At 41.5% G+C, this 18,385-nt stretch overlaps 1 protein-coding gene across 2 annotated transcripts; it reads left to right on the top strand.

Moving 5' to 3' along the window:
* Positions 1–3,511: 3,511 nt before the first annotated feature.
* mrpl39 (mitochondrial ribosomal protein L39) lies at positions 3,512–16,851 on the top strand. 2 transcript variants are annotated; one of them, XM_061664321.1, is made up of 11 exons: positions 3,512–3,680; positions 4,456–4,659; positions 4,765–4,904; positions 11,346–11,445; positions 11,567–11,634; positions 11,728–11,840; positions 11,955–12,020; positions 14,832–14,985; positions 15,149–15,196; positions 16,500–16,542; positions 16,657–16,851. In XM_061664321.1, the coding sequence occupies exons 1-11, from the start codon at positions 3,644–3,646 to the stop codon at positions 16,674–16,676; spliced, it is 993 nt and encodes a 330-aa protein (XP_061520305.1). In that variant the 5' UTR covers positions 3,512–3,643; the 3' UTR covers positions 16,677–16,851. The 2 variants fall into 2 exon arrangements, with proteins under 2 accessions (XP_061520305.1, XP_061520219.1); XM_061664235.1 differs by lacking the exon at positions 16,500–16,542.
* Positions 16,852–18,385: the final 1,534 nt, after the last annotated feature.

Raw genomic sequence — 18,385 nt, 5'->3', positions numbered from 1 at the left:
GGCTTTCCTAATCAAGTCCAATCAGTATAATCAAACACAGCTGGACTCCAATGAAGGTGTAGAACCATCTTCAGGGTGATCAGAAGAAATGGACAGCACCCGATTTAAATATGAATGTCACAGCAAAGGCTCTGAATACTGTGTGATATTTCAGTTTTTCTTTTTTAATAAATCTCAAAATTTTTTCCCGTCAATATGGGGTGCTGTGTGTACATTAAGGGGAAAAAATTTATGGCTGCAATATAACGAGGGAATAATTTAAGGGGGTCTGAATACTTTCCGTACCCACTGTATATAATTAGCTGGGTTAGGCTCCAGCATACCCGTGACCCTAGTGAGGATAAGCGAAGTAGAAAGTTAATGGATGGATCATGTTGATCTGTTGCATACTATGTATTACATGGAGCCAAAAACAAGTGTAGAACTGTCAAAACGTTTTTATTTCCTTGATGAGGCGAACTTTATTTTATCAAATTACATCCTAATCTTTGCAGTCTTTTGCGCAGTAACCATGTGCCGGTGTAATTAGTAATTTCAGTATTAAATACTTCCCAAAACAGACTAAGCAAAATATCGCTGGTGTCAGCGGAAAGTTCCCATGTCCAAATTCTTTCAAAAATCAATACTATTGGTCAGTCCCCGTGTGGGTCTGTGATTTTTAAAAATGATTGACCAGTCTAAAGTGTTGAAAATTGCTTGTTCTCCTTGACAATGATGTAAATGGTTCAAGAAACAAGCTTTTTTTTTTTTTTCCTGAAAAGTGACAGTTTTGGACATACAAGGATCACGAAATGACAACACCAAATGATTAACTTTAATTCTTAACTATTAAAGTCCTGTCCCATTTATGATCCATCTGGTACACACATCCATTTTTATATGTCACTGTCAAGGACCTAAATGACTTCCTTCAAGGAAACATCAGTGCTTCCTCGATTTTAGCGTGTCCGTGGAGGCTCCTTGATGCTCGATCCTCGGCGTGAGACCAGCTTCTGTGTCATCGTGGAACCATCGAGAAGCAAGGAGCTCGGAAGGTCGAGATCCAACCATGGTAGTACAGACCCTTTCCCAAAAATTTAAATATCATAGAAAAGTTTATTTATTTCCATAATTCCATTCAAAAAGTTAAACTTTCATAGATTATAGATTCAGGCCCCACAATTTAAACAATTTGAAGTATTTATTTATTTTTACATAATTTGAGCTTCCAGCTCATAAAACCCACGAAATCAGGAACTTAAAAAATTTGAATAACATGAAGAACTTAGCCCAAGTTTTGCAGGCCATAAATGTTATAAACTGATTGTCACACACTAATCATCTGATAAATTCAAAGCATCTGCACAGGTTTCCCCACGTGTCATTAAATTGCTTCAGTTTGCTTCAACTGTCTCAATTGGGTTCAATATGGGGAAGACTACAGACTTGACAACTGGCCAGAAGACCATCATTGATACCCTCCAGGTGATGGGTAAGCCACAAACGTTCATAGCTTAAGGAGGCTGGCTGTTCACAGAGTGCTGTTTCCAAGCCTATCAATGGAAAGTCTAGTGGAAGGACAAAATGTGCCAGAAGATGCACCAGCAAAAGAGATGATTTTGGGGTTCAGCAGACTAGCAAACAGAGAAGATTGAAGAATCTAGCAGAAATCCAGAAAGAGTGGAATGAGGCGCGAGTCACAGCTTCAAAAACCACCACATTCAGACCAATTCGGTAGATGGGCTACAACTGTCGGATTCCTCAAGTCAAGCCACTTCTGGGCCTGAGCCAACGTAGGAAGTGTCTCAACTGGGCCAAGGAGAAGAAGGACTGGACTGTTGTCCAGTGGTCCAAGGTCCTCTTTTCCGATTCAAGTAAAGTGTGCCTTTCATTCAGGAATCAAGGTCCAAGGGGTTGGAGGAAGACTGGTGAATTACGGAACCCAAGCTGCTTGAGGTCCAGTGTGAAATATCAACAGTCAGTCATGATTTGGGGTCCAATGTCCAGTGCGGGTATGGGTAAACTCTGCTTTCTTAAATCCAAGGTCACCGCAACAGTCTACCAGAATGTTTAGAGGACTTCATGATTCCTTCTGCTGAGGATCTGTATGGAGATGCAGATTTCATCTTCCAGCTGAACCTGGCCCCTGCCCACACCGCCAGAAGCACCAAAACCTGGTTTGATGCCAATGCCATCACAGTGGTTGACTGGCCAGCCAACTCGCCGGATCTAAACTCCATTGAGAATCTATGGGGTATTATCAAGAGGAAAATGAGGGGCACCAGACCCAAAAACAAAGAAGAACTGACAGCAACCATCAAGAAAATCTGGACTTCCATAACTCCCTGGTAATGCCACAGGTTGATTTCCTCAATGCCACGGTGCATCGAGGCAGTGATTAGAGCAAAGGGATTCCCAACCAAGTATTGAAGATTAACATATCGTTTTGAAAGTACCATAATTTGATTGATTTAATGTGAGCCTAATTTCTTCCTTTTTTTCCCTACAAAAACTGAGAAGTAAATGGTGATTTCTTCACAGTATTCACATTTTTTGAATTCCTGATTTCATGGGCTTTATGAGCTGGAAGCCCAAATTATGTAAAAATAAATAAATCTTTGAAATTGTTTAAATTGTGGGGCCTGAATCTATTATCTATTAAAGTTTAACTTTTTGAATGGAATTATCAAAATAAATAAACTTTTCCATGCTGTTACATTTTTTTGGGAATGTTTCTGTATGTGCGGTGTGCAGTGTTGGTCATCTCGAGTACACCACGCATGCCTTTTTTTGTTTTTTTTTCTTGTCATGTATGTGGTCTATCACATTTTAAACATTTGAAAATACTGTCGGTTTGGGTGTACCCCACTCTAGGTAAATTGAAGGCTCTAGATGTGCATGTGAGCAGTGAGTGTGACTCAGCAAACAACAAGTATAAATGAATATGGAGCACCAAATGTCCACATATTTTTCCGTCTGGATATCATTTACTTGGAATCACGGGCCGCCTCCTAAACTCAAGATATCGTCCAGTCTCACAGTGAAAACAGATCATCTATTAGGCAGAGGAAGGTCCTCTGCCTAATAGATGATTTGTGATGTAGACGATTTATGTTTTGTTCCTGCATATGATGTCCCTGCACTGCTGCCATTAGTTCCAGCACTTACTGCCGATTTGGGAACTGCAAACTCTAGCATTTGTCAAATTCCATTCAAGTGTCATTAATGTCCATTAGAGAATGAAACTGGAGGACACGAGACATGAGGGCCAAGATCATAACTTTGTATGCAATCCACTTAGCGAAAGAGCAACAGTTCATCAAGGTCATTTGGGGGGAACGCTGGAGTAAAAGGCCGTTTAAACTGTGAAAACATTACGTGGCGGTTTGATGTAAGTTGTGCCGCTGACACGCCCTGATTTTTTCCATCTTCATGCAAGTAGCGGTTAGTTTACGTAACCACAGAACTCAGACCAAACAGCGACGTCTAGTGGCCACAATTAGAACTGTGGTCCTTTCGGGCCAAACGGAACTGACGCTTCGGATTTTAGTTCCTCCTCGGACCCAATATTGGTGCACAAGAAGCTGGCATGGTGTCCTTCAATATGAGGCCAAACGAATAAGCATTGTGGGGTTTTTATGCGAGCGTCGAAAAATCCTTCACGATGCTAATCAGGACTGCATGCCAGTGCCTCCAACGTCGTAAGTAGCTCACTGCTAGAAATGACAAGTCGCTCGGATAGAAGCTAACGAGTAGCGTTGATAGAGAGAATGAAAGATGGGAAACGACACCAGTACACGCTGAGTAAAATAAACATTTGTTATTATTATCATCGCCATACAACAATTATTCAGGTTTCGCGTAACATCGCTTTGTTAGAAGCTAATGCTAAATGAAGCTGAATTTGGAAGAGCGTTCCTCTTATGTTCTCCGTGACAGAACAGACAGTGGACCGTCAAATTCAAACCGAACTTAGCCTACAACCCTCAACATCAACTTCTGCGTATTTGCTCTGTTGGCAAGTCTAAATACGGGGGGCTCATCTGTTTACGCCTGAGTTCCTTTCCTACGATAAACTTGTACCCAAGTCGTAACGCATCGTAGTCTAACTTAACCTACTGTTACCCACTGGTAAAGTCAGAATTATAGTTTTTAAAAAAAATAAACTTTTAGCACATAAATATGGCATAATCTAAACAGTAAGTACAGCCAGCTGTAACTGAGCTCCGTTCCGTCTTCTTGTACCCTTGTGACCAGGTAATCCTTACGCAGCTGCACAAGCTGGTTCATTGCGCAACGTTTGTAACCTCGAAATGTGTATCTTCGGAGCGTAAACCGAGGATCCTGCTTTAGTGGATTGCATGTGGACTAATCAAGTATTGATGCTAAAAATGTACACGTATGCTAATAGTGTATCAAAGTTGGTGATATGGCTTCAGATTGATTTATTATTGACATCTGTTCCCATCCCCACAGGCTTCAGGTCGACAGCAGCAGCAGCAGCAGGGCATGTTGAGGCTCTCAGCCAGCGGAATGCAGTCTTCTCCAGAGAGCAGGCCAGGCAGCGGGCTCTGTACCCCCGTGTGGAGAAGATCGAAGTGTCCATGCAGGGCCCGGGGCTGGATGGTACTGTGCTCATCATGAACAGAGGGATGTCAACGCCCCATAGCTGTGCCAGGCGTGAGTGAAAGGACCGGTTCCAAGTCCTGAGAACACTATTTGGTCTCTCTTGCATCCATTCCTCGTATAGTGGACTGTAAAGAGACCCATCTGTGTGTCCCACAGATCTGACAGAGCATCATGTGACCAATTCTGCTTTGGCCCTGGTGGATGGAGAACCGTGGCCTCTCTACCAGCCGCTCACTCGCTCCTGCAAGCTCACGTTGCTCACATTTAAAGACAGTGACCCCACATTGGTCAACCAGGTAAATAAAAATACAGGAATTCTGCTCGATATTGTATTAAATAATAAACAAAAGTGGAATCTGTGTACAGTTAAGTGGTAGTTAAACACATTTTAGTGAACCATTTCACAGCCAAAAGCAGAATATGTCAGCCTCCTAGTTTTCATTTGATGTTCTTTTTCACTGGTTGTTCAGTGCCTCCTTGTCTGGCCCATTGATGTCCGCTTTGTAGCAGATTATGTCCAAGTGCCTTGCTTTGAGTCTGTCGCTAAAGTGGTGTCTTCATCTCAGAAAAATCTAACTATTCATGTATTTAGATATTTTAATTATTCTGATACAAACATGATAGGGATAGTACATTTTTGATTACACACAGCATTATAATTTTGAGTGGCAACTAGATTAGTCTGCAGTGTTTCCCCGAGGTTGAGAATTTACTTGTGGTGGTTAGTAGGGAGGCACCTTGGTGTTAGATATGACACATTCAAAATAATCTAGTCAAATAAAGGTTTATGAACTATGCTTGTTTTTTTGCATCTACGCAACAATATAATTTCCAGTTAGCTATTTAAAAAGTTGACAATTTCTGTCTGAGCAATTAATTTTCTTTGCTTTAAAAAAAAAAAAAAAAAAAACCTCTCACATGGACAAATTTGTTGATACCCTTCTGTTAATGAAAGAAAACCCCATTGTGGTCACAGAAATAACTTACATCTGACAAAAGTAATAAATACAAATTAACTAATGAAAATCGGACATTTCTTGTGAATTATGGTTCAAAAAAATTATTTAAAAAAACAAACTTATGAAACAGACCTGGATAAAAATGATGGTACCCCAAGAAAAGATTCAAAATAATTTCACCATCGGGACATTTTGAAACAGGGTGTATCCTCTAATTAGCATCACAGATCTCTTCAAACTTGTCATCATCCAGCCTATTTAAAGGGTGATAATTAATAACTGTGCTGTTTGGTGACATGGTGTGTAGTAAAAGTAAAAGAGAGAGTTGTCTCAGAGGAGATTAGAAAGAAAATTATAAACAAACAAATTAAAGGTAAAGGCTATAAGACCATCTCAAAGCAGCTTGATCTTCCTGTGACTACAATTGCACATATTAAAAAAATTATGATCTACGGGACTGTAGCCAACCTCCTTGGATGGCCCTGTGTGAAAAAGTGATTACCCCCTAAAGCTAATAACTGGTTGGGCCACCTTTAGCAGCAACAACTGCAATCAAGCATTTGCGATAACTTGCAGTGAGTGTCTTACAGCGCTGTGGAGGAATTTTGGCCCGCTCATCTTTACAGAATTGTTGTAATGCAGCCACATTAGAGGGTTTTCGAGCATTAACCGCCTATTTAAGGTCATGCCACAGCATCTCAATAGTACGGTCGCCTGGAAGTGCAAGACAATATAACAAATAGGGAAACACTTTTAAATTTCAGAAAACAAATTAACAAAAGCTGAAACACTTTTACATTTCAGAAAACACATTAAGAAAAGACGAAACACTTTTACAAAAGACAAAACAAATTACAAAAGACGAAACACCTGGAAAGGCAACGACCCATTTCATAGACATTCTTAGAAATCCCACGCCCTTTCTCTGCAAGACCCGCCCCACATCAACATGATTGGCTCCTGCGTCGCGGGGTGGGTCGGCTACGCAGATGTAACGAGATTTCCATCCCAAACAGCAATGGTATATATGGACGCCCTGAACAGCGAGCCTGTATAGGTGTTTGATGCTGTATATACAATATATTGTACTTGATCACATTTCTTAAACCAAAAAAAGATAGATTAAGAGTTCAGGATGAAGCAGGTTGTTAAACAGAGAGGATGTTGGCGAGAATTAAAGGGAAAGTCTGGATATTTGAAAGGAAGCCGCTGGCTCCATTCATTTTTCAACGTACTGAGCAAGGGATCTACCTTGCATACATTCTGGTTACAAGCTATACTTTTCATCGACAGGCACATTATACATTATGAAAATAGTTTAGCATTGATGTTAAACAACATTTGATGCTTTACGTACTAATTACATGGCTTGTGCGGAGGCACGACTCGCAAACCCGGAAATGTATTTTCACCACAGGGGAAAACTTCTGTGCATTTTGATTGAATGTAAAATGGGACGTGAAGATGTCGTGCAACGGAGATTATAATTTTGAATCGTGTCAAAACCAGTGGCCGCCCGATTGGCCGCTCAAGGAAACAGTTGCCAAACCACGCACACTGCGCCATAGTTCAGTCGGGTTCGGCGGCGGTGCTCGGTGTGCGCCAGCCTTAACTACCATAATCCTAACCATAACTCATCCTAAACTGCCTTAACCCCAACCCAAATCCTAAACCTAACCATAATAACATCTTATTTTTAAAATTATATTTGGGATGGACATGTCGTTACATCTGCGTAACCTACTCTTACCGCGATGCAGGAGCCAATCATGTTGAAGCGGGGCGGGTATTGCCGAGAAAGGGCGTGGGATTTCTAAGAATGTCTGTGAAATGGGACGTTCCCTTTCCGGGTGTTTCGTCTTTTGTAATTAGTTTTGTCTTTTGTAAAAGTGTTTCTGCTTTTCGTAATGTGTTTTCTGAAATCTAAAAGTGTTTTTTGTTTTGTTTGTTTTCTGAAATCCAAAAGTGCTTCGGTTTTTGTTCATTTGTTTTCTGAAATGTAAATATGTTTCGTAATTTGTTATTTTGTTTTGCACTTCCAGGCCACCGTACAATAGGATTCAGGTCAGCACTTTGACTAAGCCACTCCAAAGTTTTCATTATGTTTTTCTTCAGCCATTCAGAGCTGGACTTGCTGGTGTGTTTTGGATCATTGTCCTGCTGCAGAAGCCAACTTCGTTTCAGTTTGAGATTACGAACAGATGGCTGGACATTCTCCTTGAGGATATTTTGGAAGACAGCAGAATTCATGGTTCCATTTCTCACAGCAAGTCTTCCAGGTCCTGATGCAGCAAAACAGCCGCAGACCATCACACTACCACCACCATATTTTACTGTTGGTAGTGTTACTTTTATGACATGGGAGACTTTGCAGAAGTTTCCTCCGCAGGGTTTCCGGGCTCTCCCTTAGAGATAGAGTGAGAAGCTCAGTCATCTGGGAGGGGCTCAGAGTAGAGCCGCTGCTCCTCCACATTGAGAGGAGCCAGATGAGGTGGTTTGGGCATCTGATTAGGATGCCTCCTGGACATCTCCCCGGTGAGGTGTTCTGGGCACGTCGCACCGGGAGGAGACACCGGGCACTACCCAGGACACATTGGAGAGACTATGTCTCTCGGCTGGCCTGGGAATGCCTCGGATCCCCTCGGAAGAGCTGGATGAAGTGGCTGGGGAAATGGGGAAAGTGAAGTCTGGGCCGCCCTGCTAAAGCTACTCCCCCCGCGACCCAACCTCCGATAAGCAGAGGAAAATGGATGGATGGATGGATGGTGTTACTTTTACGCCAGATGTAATGGGACACACACCTTCCAAAAAGTTAAACTTTTGTTAGAGCACAGAGTATTTTACCAAAAGTCTTGGGGATCATCAATATGTCTTCTTTAAAAATTGAGATGAGTCTTGATGTTCTTTTTGCTCAGCAGTGGTTTTTGTCTTGGAACCTGGCCTGTCATGCAGGCCATTTTTGCCCAGACTCTTTCTTATGGTGGGCTCATGAACTTTAACTGAGGCAAGTGAGGCCTGAAGTTCTTTGGATGTTGTTGTGGGATCTTTTTTGACTTCTTGAATGAGTCGTAGCTGCGCTCTTAGGGTATTTTTGGCCGGCCGGCCACTCCTGTGAAGGTTCACCACTGTTCTATGTTTTGGCCATTTGTAGATAATGGCTCTCATTGTGGTTCGCTGGAGTCCCAAAGCTTTAGAAATGGCTTTAACCTTTTCCACACTGATAGATCTCAATTACTTTCTCATTTGTTCCAGAATTTCTTTCTTCTGCATGATGTCTAGCTTTTGAGGACCTTTTAGTCTACTGCACTTTGTCAGGCAGGTCCGTTTTAAGTGATTTCTTGATTGAGAACAGGTGTGTCAGTATCAGGCCTGGTTGTGGCAAGAGAAATTGGGATTGGTCTGAGGTATGATAAAGCACAGTTGAGTTATGTTTTAACACGGGGGTGGGAATCACTTTTTCACACAGAGCCATGTAGGTTTGGATTTTCTTCTCCCTTAATAATAATAAAAAAACATTTCAAACTGCTTTTTGTGTTTATCTTTGGCCATTTAAATTTGTTTGATGGAAAACATTTAAGTATGACAAACATGGAGAAAAATAAATCAGGAAGGCAGCAAACACTTTTTCACACCACTGTACATCAGTGTCAGGTCGCACCATTCTGGAATGGAATTTGCCAAACTGGATGGTGACTAGCGACAAAGTTTCTTTGAGAATGGCCAATGGACGGACGATACATAACTGGAACATTTTGGCAAGGCATCAGCTCTATGTTCATTGATGCAAAAATGAAGCATGCCAAGAAAAGAAAACGGTCACTACTGTGAAACATGGAGGTTGCTCTGTTACGTTCTCGGGCTGCTTTGCTTCATCAGGCACAGGGTGTCTTGAATCTGTGCCGGGTACAATGAAATCTCAAGACCATCAAGGTATTCTAGAGAGAAATGTGCTGCCCAGTAGGGCTGCACGATATTGGACAAAAATTACATTGTGATTTTCTTTAACCTTGCAGTATTTATTGCAGTGTTTAAAAAAACAAAACAGGATAACATACACGTAACGTGAAACCAGCACACACTTCTCTTTTTCCCTCGCTAGAAACACTATGCTCGGTGGAGCACAAAACTATACTATATAACTACACTGTAGTATTGCCCAATAGTCCAGCCATACATGAAGTTAAAATATTTTCTTTTCATGCCCAGTTTTACTGCAGTCATTAGCATATTCCTAACACTATTCATTAGTTTTTAATCAATTATTTTACACCAAAGTTTTAACATTTGTATTAGTATTTCTATATTTGAATGCATTTGTTTAAGAAAAACATGCTGTTGTGTACACCTGAAATCTGTCCCTGTAATAATGCCTCGGCTCTCCCCTCTCACCCCACCTGTAATCTGTTGCGACATGGATTCGTTCATCACATTCTGAAGAAAGCCACAATAAATGCAGGCGTGTAATTGTTTCCCGTGTCCCCATTAATAGTTATCGTACCAAAAAATTTTAAAAATAACACTTTGGGCTGCTCCGTGTGTGTTGTTTGGGTTATAATTTATCGTAACATCGGCGCTAATCTTATTGGCATGTCCAACCAGGTCCCTCTGCTGGTCTCTTATTAATATTACCATGGATTGACTGCATATCAATACACAAACAGTACGCAGGACCCTACGACGTGACTATTGCGCACACCAACGTTGCGATGACGATGCTCAAATGATGTGTTGTGCAGCCCTATTGCCAGTGTCAGAAAGCTCTCTGTCCCAGGTCATGGGTCTTGCAACAGGATAATGACTCCAAAATACACAGCTAAAAACACCCAAGAAGTACAAAGAGCGAAATATTGGACTATTTTGAAGTGACATTCTATGAGCCCTGAATCCTAAATCCAATTGAACATCTGTGGAAGGAAGTGAAACATGCTGTCTGGAGAAAGCACTCTTCAAACCTGAGACAACTGGAGCAGTTTGCGCTTGAAGAGTGGGCCAAAATACCAGCTAAAATGTGTAGAAGTCTCATCGAAAGTTACAAAAATTGTTTGATTGCAGTGATTGCCTCAAAAGGTTGGTTGTACAACAAAATATTAAGTTAAGGTTACCATCATTTTTGTCCTGGCCTGTTTCATGAGTTTTTAATTTTTTTAAATAATTGAGTTGAGCCACAATTCTAAAGGAATGTCCGATTTTTGTTGGTTGATTTTCCTAAAAGTTTTATTTATTATTACTTTTGACAGATTTAAGTTATTTCTTTGACCACTGTGGCTTTTTCTTTCATTAACAGTGGGGTACCTAGCAACTGTTGACATATGTATGTTTATAGATAAATATATATATTTAGATGTATATAAACAAATATATATCTAGTATCTACCTATGTATTGATCAATATACAGCAGGTGTTATATGTGATGTTTCGTCATTCGTCACTGCTTTCGACAGTGTAGTCCGGTCGTCACTTGAAAGTGGCTCTGGATCTTTGGCCAGCCCAGCTGATCGTGCATGGACGGAGAAACTTATTCTGTAAATTAGTGCCACTGTCTTACAACAGTGGGGCAGAAGTGCAAAATGGTTTGCTCACAGACGCATTTTCAGAAATAGGTAGCTAAAAGATTTATGTCTTTATTTTCACACTTGATGGGTAGGCAGGCATTCCATGGAAACAATTGTTTGTTTACAATCCATTAAAAAGGTAATTTTCCATAATAGACCCCCCCCCTCCCCTTTTTTTTTCTTTTTTTTTTTCTTTTTTTTTTTTCTTTCCTTCACCATTCACAGGCATATTGGCGTTCCTGTGCTGCCCTCCTCGGTCAGGTGCTGGAAACGGCTTTTAAGGACCATTTGTCGGTGGAGTTGCTCAGCACACCAGAGGTACCAGGTAGATGCTTCTTTATTGTTTCAGGATTTAGATTTGATCATTCAATAATTTGTCATGCAGCTACAGTTTTTACTATTTCTGATTTTGATTTGATCTTTTTTCGCTAATAAATTCCTTGTAGTTACCTCAGGGGCTTTTCTTTGTGACTTGGTCCTGGACACTCAGCTGGACTCTTGGACTCCTTCTGAGGTTTGATGCTTTCGGTTTATCACTTGCTGGAATAACCAAAAAAAATGGTTTGTGTGTATGTTGGAGCTCACATTGCTTGTGTTTGTGTTCCAGGAGTCATTGCGCTCTCTGACCAGAGGAGCTCAGCAGCTCATCCTCCAGGACTTACCCTGGGAGCCTCTGGAGGTGGCCCCCTCTGTGGCACTCGAAGTCTTCTCACACAGTAGGTAAATGGAAGCCAACCTGCCTCTGTCCATCATCCACTGTACCGCTCTCCTTCATCTCTGTATCGCTTTTGCCATCACACACACACAGTTTAACGATTTATCTCTCCGTCTAAGGTGTCAACAAGAAGCGGTGGAGCAGAAGGCAGCGCAGAACCCAAAACAGACAGTGATGCTTTACAGGTGACATTGCATGCACACCCGTGTTTAAACAATGTTGTTTGAATACACAATTATGTTTGTAGAGATTTATATTAAAATGCATTTACAGACACTACCCTATTTACGAAAATTCAGAACATTTGGACATAACTTTATAGAGCACTTTAACAATAACTGCAGCTGTCACAAAGTGACGTCCATAAGATCGAACATAAAACAAACCACAATAAATATAAAAATAATTAGGGATGTCCCAATCACATTTTTGCACCAAAGTCCAAGTCTAAGTCACTTGATTTTGAGTATCTGCCTATACAGAGTCCCGTTCTGATACCTCGGCAATGCATTAAGAAGCAAAAAAAAAGAGTGCAGCTAACTGTTACGCTAATTTAACAGTTGGGTTAAAGCAACTGTTAGTGTTACCTTCGAGGATACTAAATTAATGTAGCAACTGAGCCAACCCAATACCCCATAGAACAAAATAAGGATCTAAACGATGGAGGGTTATATCGTATGATGTTTTTATGTTGCACTACAATATATCGTTACATAGTACAGTTCTCCTTGTAACCTATAAAAAATGGGGGAAAAAAAAAAAAAATCCCATCTTTTTCACCCAATACCCATCAGTTCAAAAACACATGATCCGCCCCATTTTCCGATAACGTGATCGGATCGGGACAGCCCTAATAATAATAATAATAATGTAAAAATAATACATCAATGAACAAATAAATACATAAATAAAATGTTATTTTCTCCTTAAAATGTACATGAAGACCTCCCTTCACATTGGCATCTGGCGCACAGGAGGTCCAGAGTTTGATTCCCTCTCGTTGCACAATCCACATGTATGAAGTTGTTAGTAGATGAGAGAGGGGAACACTCCACTGACAACTATAAGGGCACCGAGATGCAGAAATGACAGTTTTGCAATTACAGCGTTCATGGCGTCACTCGCGTTGGCAGCAAGTTTGAATGTAAACTAACAACTGCAGTCTTCTAACAGCCATTAGTTCATCCATTGGCAAGTAACACATATACAGAAGGAATTAGTCCTCGCTCTTAACTTTATCGCCGGGCTTTCTTCTCTCTCCCTATCCCCTCCGGGGTGCATTTTTCACCGAGTGGAGACCGGTGAGCTCGATGTTAGGCTGAAGCTCCCCACAGTTGTAGCATCATCTTGCCAAAAAAAATAAAATGCAGCCAAAACACTTTCGCCACGGTAGGGAAAACGGTTTAACTTGACGGAAAAAGAAGAACAAGGGGTGGAAATTAGAAACCCAAATTAGTGGAGCTGATTAAACAGGCTACCGACTCACGGGCGCCTCTATGAACTCCAAACATATACAAACAGACAGTCATCTTAGCTAAAATTTTGCAATACTTCCTCAAGTCCTACCCCACCAAACACACACAGCGTCTGTTTGGTAACACACATTCGGGAGCTTAGCGTGCCACAGAGTGTGGTCAGCAGGTTGTAACAGTGATAGAGAGGCTGGAAGAGTCACAGAAAGGCACACGTGGATGTCCTTGGAAATTAAAAAAATAATAAATCACCTCTTGTGAATTTTGCCATTCAACCCTGTATTCAAGAACAGAAAGTTGTGCAAAAACTGCTGAAACATTGAACAGCTGAACCAGTTCAGCTGTAGAAACATCTCAAGGCTGATCAGTGCAAACATGATTCACCAGACCTCAATTCTGAACTTCATAGCAAAGGCTGTGAATACTAATCTACATGTGTTTTCTTTAAAATTTAATACTTGTGCAAAAAAAAAAAAAAAAAAAAAGGAATAAAGTTGTAACAGAAAAACACGCCCAGGCCGCAGCTGGACCCTTCTCAAAAAATGTGGAAAAACTGAAGCACTATGAATACTTCACAGACCCACTGTATTGTTTACGCAGCACTTGCAATGGCAGATATGAGATGTATATCAGATTTCTATCCACATTTGGAAGAGGCCTGGTTCCAGTTTCTGTTTAAGCTGCCTTTATGGATATCCCAATTGCGCCGTTTTGGAGCAAAACGCTGCAATTATCACTTGAACCATGCAATGTAAATCCATCCATCCGTTTTCTGAGCCGCTTCTCCTCACTAGGGTCGTGGGCGTGCTGGAGCCTATCCCAGCTGTCATCGGGCACGAGGCGGGGTACACCCTGAGCTGGTTGCCAGGCAATTGCAGGGCATATAGAAACAAACAACCATTCGCACTCAGTCATGCCAACGGGCAATTTAGAGTCTCCAATTGTTTTTGGGATGTGGGAGGAAACCGCAGTGCCCGGAGAAAACCCACGTCAGGCACGGGAAGAACATGCAAACTCCACACAGGCGGGGACGGGGATTGACCCGGGTCCTCAGAACTGTGAGGCTGACGCTCTAACCAGTCGGCCACCGTGCCAGTGTAAATCCTTCGCTCTCCAAATCAAACCCTCCAGTCAAAAGCAGGCATATAAAATATAAGTCTTATCTTTTTTTTTCTTGCTCATGCAGGCTTCAGTAGGTTTTCTTTTATGTACAGTATGAGGACCGTGGTTGTATGCCTGCTCCATATTCAAAGTGCATGTGCATAAAATGGACTTGAACTGACTGCAGGCTGAGGAAACCTTATTGCCCTGAGGTTCTTTATATTTGCAAATTGACAGCAAAAAAAAAAAAAATACAAATTAAGTATTCACTGATCTTAAAATGGTCGCATTAGTGCTGAACTTGAAGCTTGGTGCAATCGGGGGGTTTTAAATAGCCTCATTGTGAGGCTATATAAAACTCTAATACTGCGAACTGCTGCCTAATGCTACCTCTGCCTCTCTACCCCCCTCAATATTTCCTAGATGTGGGGACCACGTTCTCATGAGCGGGGGCCCCCTGGTGGCCAGAACAGGCTTGTGCTTCCAGTACGAGGTGACGGCGCTCCACAGCCTAGGCCGAGGGCGTTGGGGCCTCCACCGCCGCGTACAGGGCCTCTCATTGCCTTTGCAGCTGGAGGTAGGATGGACGCCACTTTCATTATTCTGCAATTTCAATAGAAAAAAACATTTTGAGTGTTGTGGCTATAACACACAGGTATATTCTGGTATGTTAACTGTCACGTGATAGCCCAGAATTGTGTCTCCACGTGCCTGCTAGTCACGTTGTCCTTTTTCTGCAGGCCCACCACACAGTCTGGAGGAAACTGAGGCAGCGGGCAGAGAAACTGGTGAGAACAAACATCCGTGTTTCACACACGCATCCAACAGAGAAAACATCAAAGCTAAAGCGAGGCGGTGCTCTGGTCTCCATGCTTGATGTTAGTCCAAATTACTGCATGTTCTAAATCCAGCCAGGCCCTCACCCTGGATGCCCCTCATCACTCCAGATTTCACACTGTAGCCAGAGGTTAGGATTTAATGTCACCCTTTTTATGGCTTTGCATTTATGTTTCTGGCACAAACTGAGAAAGGACTCTCATCCTTCTCATGAAGGACAAACTGCTTGTTTCTGAAGTTCACATCAAACACACCAACGAAGGATGCAAAAAACTATTTTTACATCTCTCCAGACTCTCCACGAGGTGCATCGCGACACAAGTCGATTCTGACTAAAGCACCAAAGATGCATAAATCCCTGCTATTTAAACTAGGCTGAGTTAATTTTGGATGGAGCCATCTAGGCAGAATATATTCTGCTGCAGCCTTTCTGGCGTTCTCTGCCCATCACTAACTCTATGTGTAGTGCAGGAGAAGGACTACTCATTAATAGGCACACTTGATTTGGCAGCTGATGACATACGATGCTCCGCGGCCTACATTTCCTTTTCACAGCGCCACTGTTATTTGGGGACTTGAAACTGCACTTTGTTAACGACAAACGTATAGAGTTGGATGAATGTCAAGAGGAAATATGTGGATCAGTTCTTGGTGGAGTTCTAACACGCACGGGATCAGCACGGAGAACCGCTGCTCCCTGTTTTATGGCTTTGGCGGTCGTCATTTCACCCAGTTTCCAATGTTATCGTGTCCTTTTTGTCCCAGAGCATCACTCCCACAATCAGTAGAAGAAAACGGAAAAGCCTGAAGCCGCCTTGCTGAAGGATGCTAATGCCAACATGCTTTAAAAGGGATGCATTCTGTATTTGTTTACAGACAGTTCCCAGGTGTAATAATAATCATCTCTGACATTCGTCCAACAAAATAAACAAAGTATAAAGAATTACAGTACGGTACATTTAACATGAACTTGTCTCACACTGGTTGAAAGAACTCCATTTTGGAGGCACAGTTCAGTTTCATGTAACTGGGGAGTACTGCTTTCGTTACCATAACGACTGGGGCGGCGCTAGGGCAAAACAAGCGGCTTGTCGGTGTTGTCAACAAATCGTTCCACGGTTTGTGTTGTTATTGGAGCCTTCTCCAGAGCAGGACATGTTCACTCCTCCAAGTCCAGACTGCAAATAAATGCTGTGTGCATGAACCCACCCCGTGCTAATTTAACCATTAATTTCACACTTGATGGGTATACAGGAATTCCAGAAACCCAACCATGTGTATAGAAGCTATTGCAAAGGTAATTTTCCGTAATGTCACCTTTAATTACAAACGACAGTTTATACATTGATCGAGGCAAAAGATCAGAAGACAAAGCTATGAATTAAAAAATGCACCCATTTTCGGCCCACAGGTGGCGGTGCAGCTGCCTGAGGAAGTGACTCCGCCCCTTGTTGATGCTCCTGCTCCAAATTCAACCAGCTAGTAACACCAGAATTCTACACACACTCGCACACGCGTACAAACACACTTGACATGTATCGTTTGAACAATAAAAGTGACCAAACAAATGGATGGATCAATTCAACTTGTTTTCAATGAAATAAAATCACTGGTGTTTTTGTTGAGCTGACCGTGTGGGAGTGATATTGGAAGCGTGTTCTGCAAGTGTGCTTGAGCGATTTGCGACAACAAACGCAGAGTGTGTCGACTGGAGGTCGTCCCGTTGTCAGCTGTCGCGTGTGTCACTTGTTAGACAGGTGGCTGTCTGAGTGTGTTCTGAGGACACCGTGAGACCATGTGAGCCAGTGTTTACACCCCCAACCCGCTGCTGACACATGACACCCAACACTCCTGCTTTCTGTCAGCGTCATAGACTTTCACTTGTTAATGTTTATGTCAAGTGACAATACTGAAGGGGGATCACTGATTAGCTTTTCTGCCAAGAGTTGATCAGAAGACAGATAACTGTCATATCTATTTTTTATTTTGATCCCGTCATCCAGCCCCCCATTCCTGTAAAAGCAACATTTCGGGCAGTTTTATTGCACCTGGCGTCCATGCACATTCGCAGAAGAAGTGATTAGATTGGTAGTCAAGGTTGTCGCGACCTCAGAAAACACATTTCATGAATTAGTACGTTGAATGTGAAAAAGACATTTTCAGGAGGAGTGGTGATATTTTATGCAGTCACTGTGATGATGTAAAATTTTGCAAAAACACTGGTCTGATCATCATACACTGTCATACCTCTGCAGAAGAGTACATTCTTGAAAGCAAGGTTAAGGCAAAAGTGCAAAACGTTTTTCCTTTGGAAGAGTAAAGTTACAACCGGGTTCTCAGTACAAATCTACGTTTTGAGGTTATCAAAGGTTTGCAATGTACCAGTTTGTGCAACACGAACACTGCAAAAACTCAAAATCTTACCTGGTGAAGTTCTCTTATTTCTAGTACAAACATCTTACTGTGCTTATTTTAAGACAGTTTTGATTAAAACTTTCAGCAAGACAAAAATACTTTTTAAATACAAGATCTTATTTTAAGAATCTTAAGTCTATTCGTACTAGTTCCATTGGTAGTTTTTTTTTTTTGGTTTGTTTTTGTTCTTCACTTACTGGTATATTAGGGATAAAATGACATTATTGATTACCGGTAGTTTAAAAAAAATAAAAAAATCAAGATTAATCACACTTGAATTTTGATAAATCAATCTTAATCACAGGCGAAAAATATACCACACAGTATCACATTTTGGTTGAGATGGTATTTTAAACTTGTGTGCTTCGATGAAAGGAGAGTTCAGCACTGCACTATTATGCACATTACTTAGTTTTATCGAAAAGTCCCAAGTCCCAATTTGCTGCCAATCACACCAGTCAGTCTCCTCATGCATCTTTGCACTAGCAAACCTGATCACTGACCTAATAACAACCTGGGCCGCCTTTCAGATATCCATCCTCGGTTGAGATAAATGGATCGTGTGTCTGTGTGATCAAAATAAATTGGGATTAATCTGAGTTAATACATATTGTGATAATGTATTGTGAATAATTAGTTAACACTAACTTTGATATATATATATATATATATATATATATAGACTTGTTTTGACGTCACTTTTTTTCCAGTGAACCACTGTACTG

The sequence above is a fragment of the Phycodurus eques genome, chromosome 1 (assembly GCF_024500275.1).
Source record: "Phycodurus eques isolate BA_2022a chromosome 1, UOR_Pequ_1.1, whole genome shotgun sequence".
NCBI classification, from domain to species: Eukaryota; Metazoa; Chordata; class Actinopteri; order Syngnathiformes; family Syngnathidae; genus Phycodurus; species Phycodurus eques.
The sequence above is the reverse complement of the archived record's forward strand: the minus strand, read 5'-3'. Positions and strand labels throughout refer to the sequence as shown.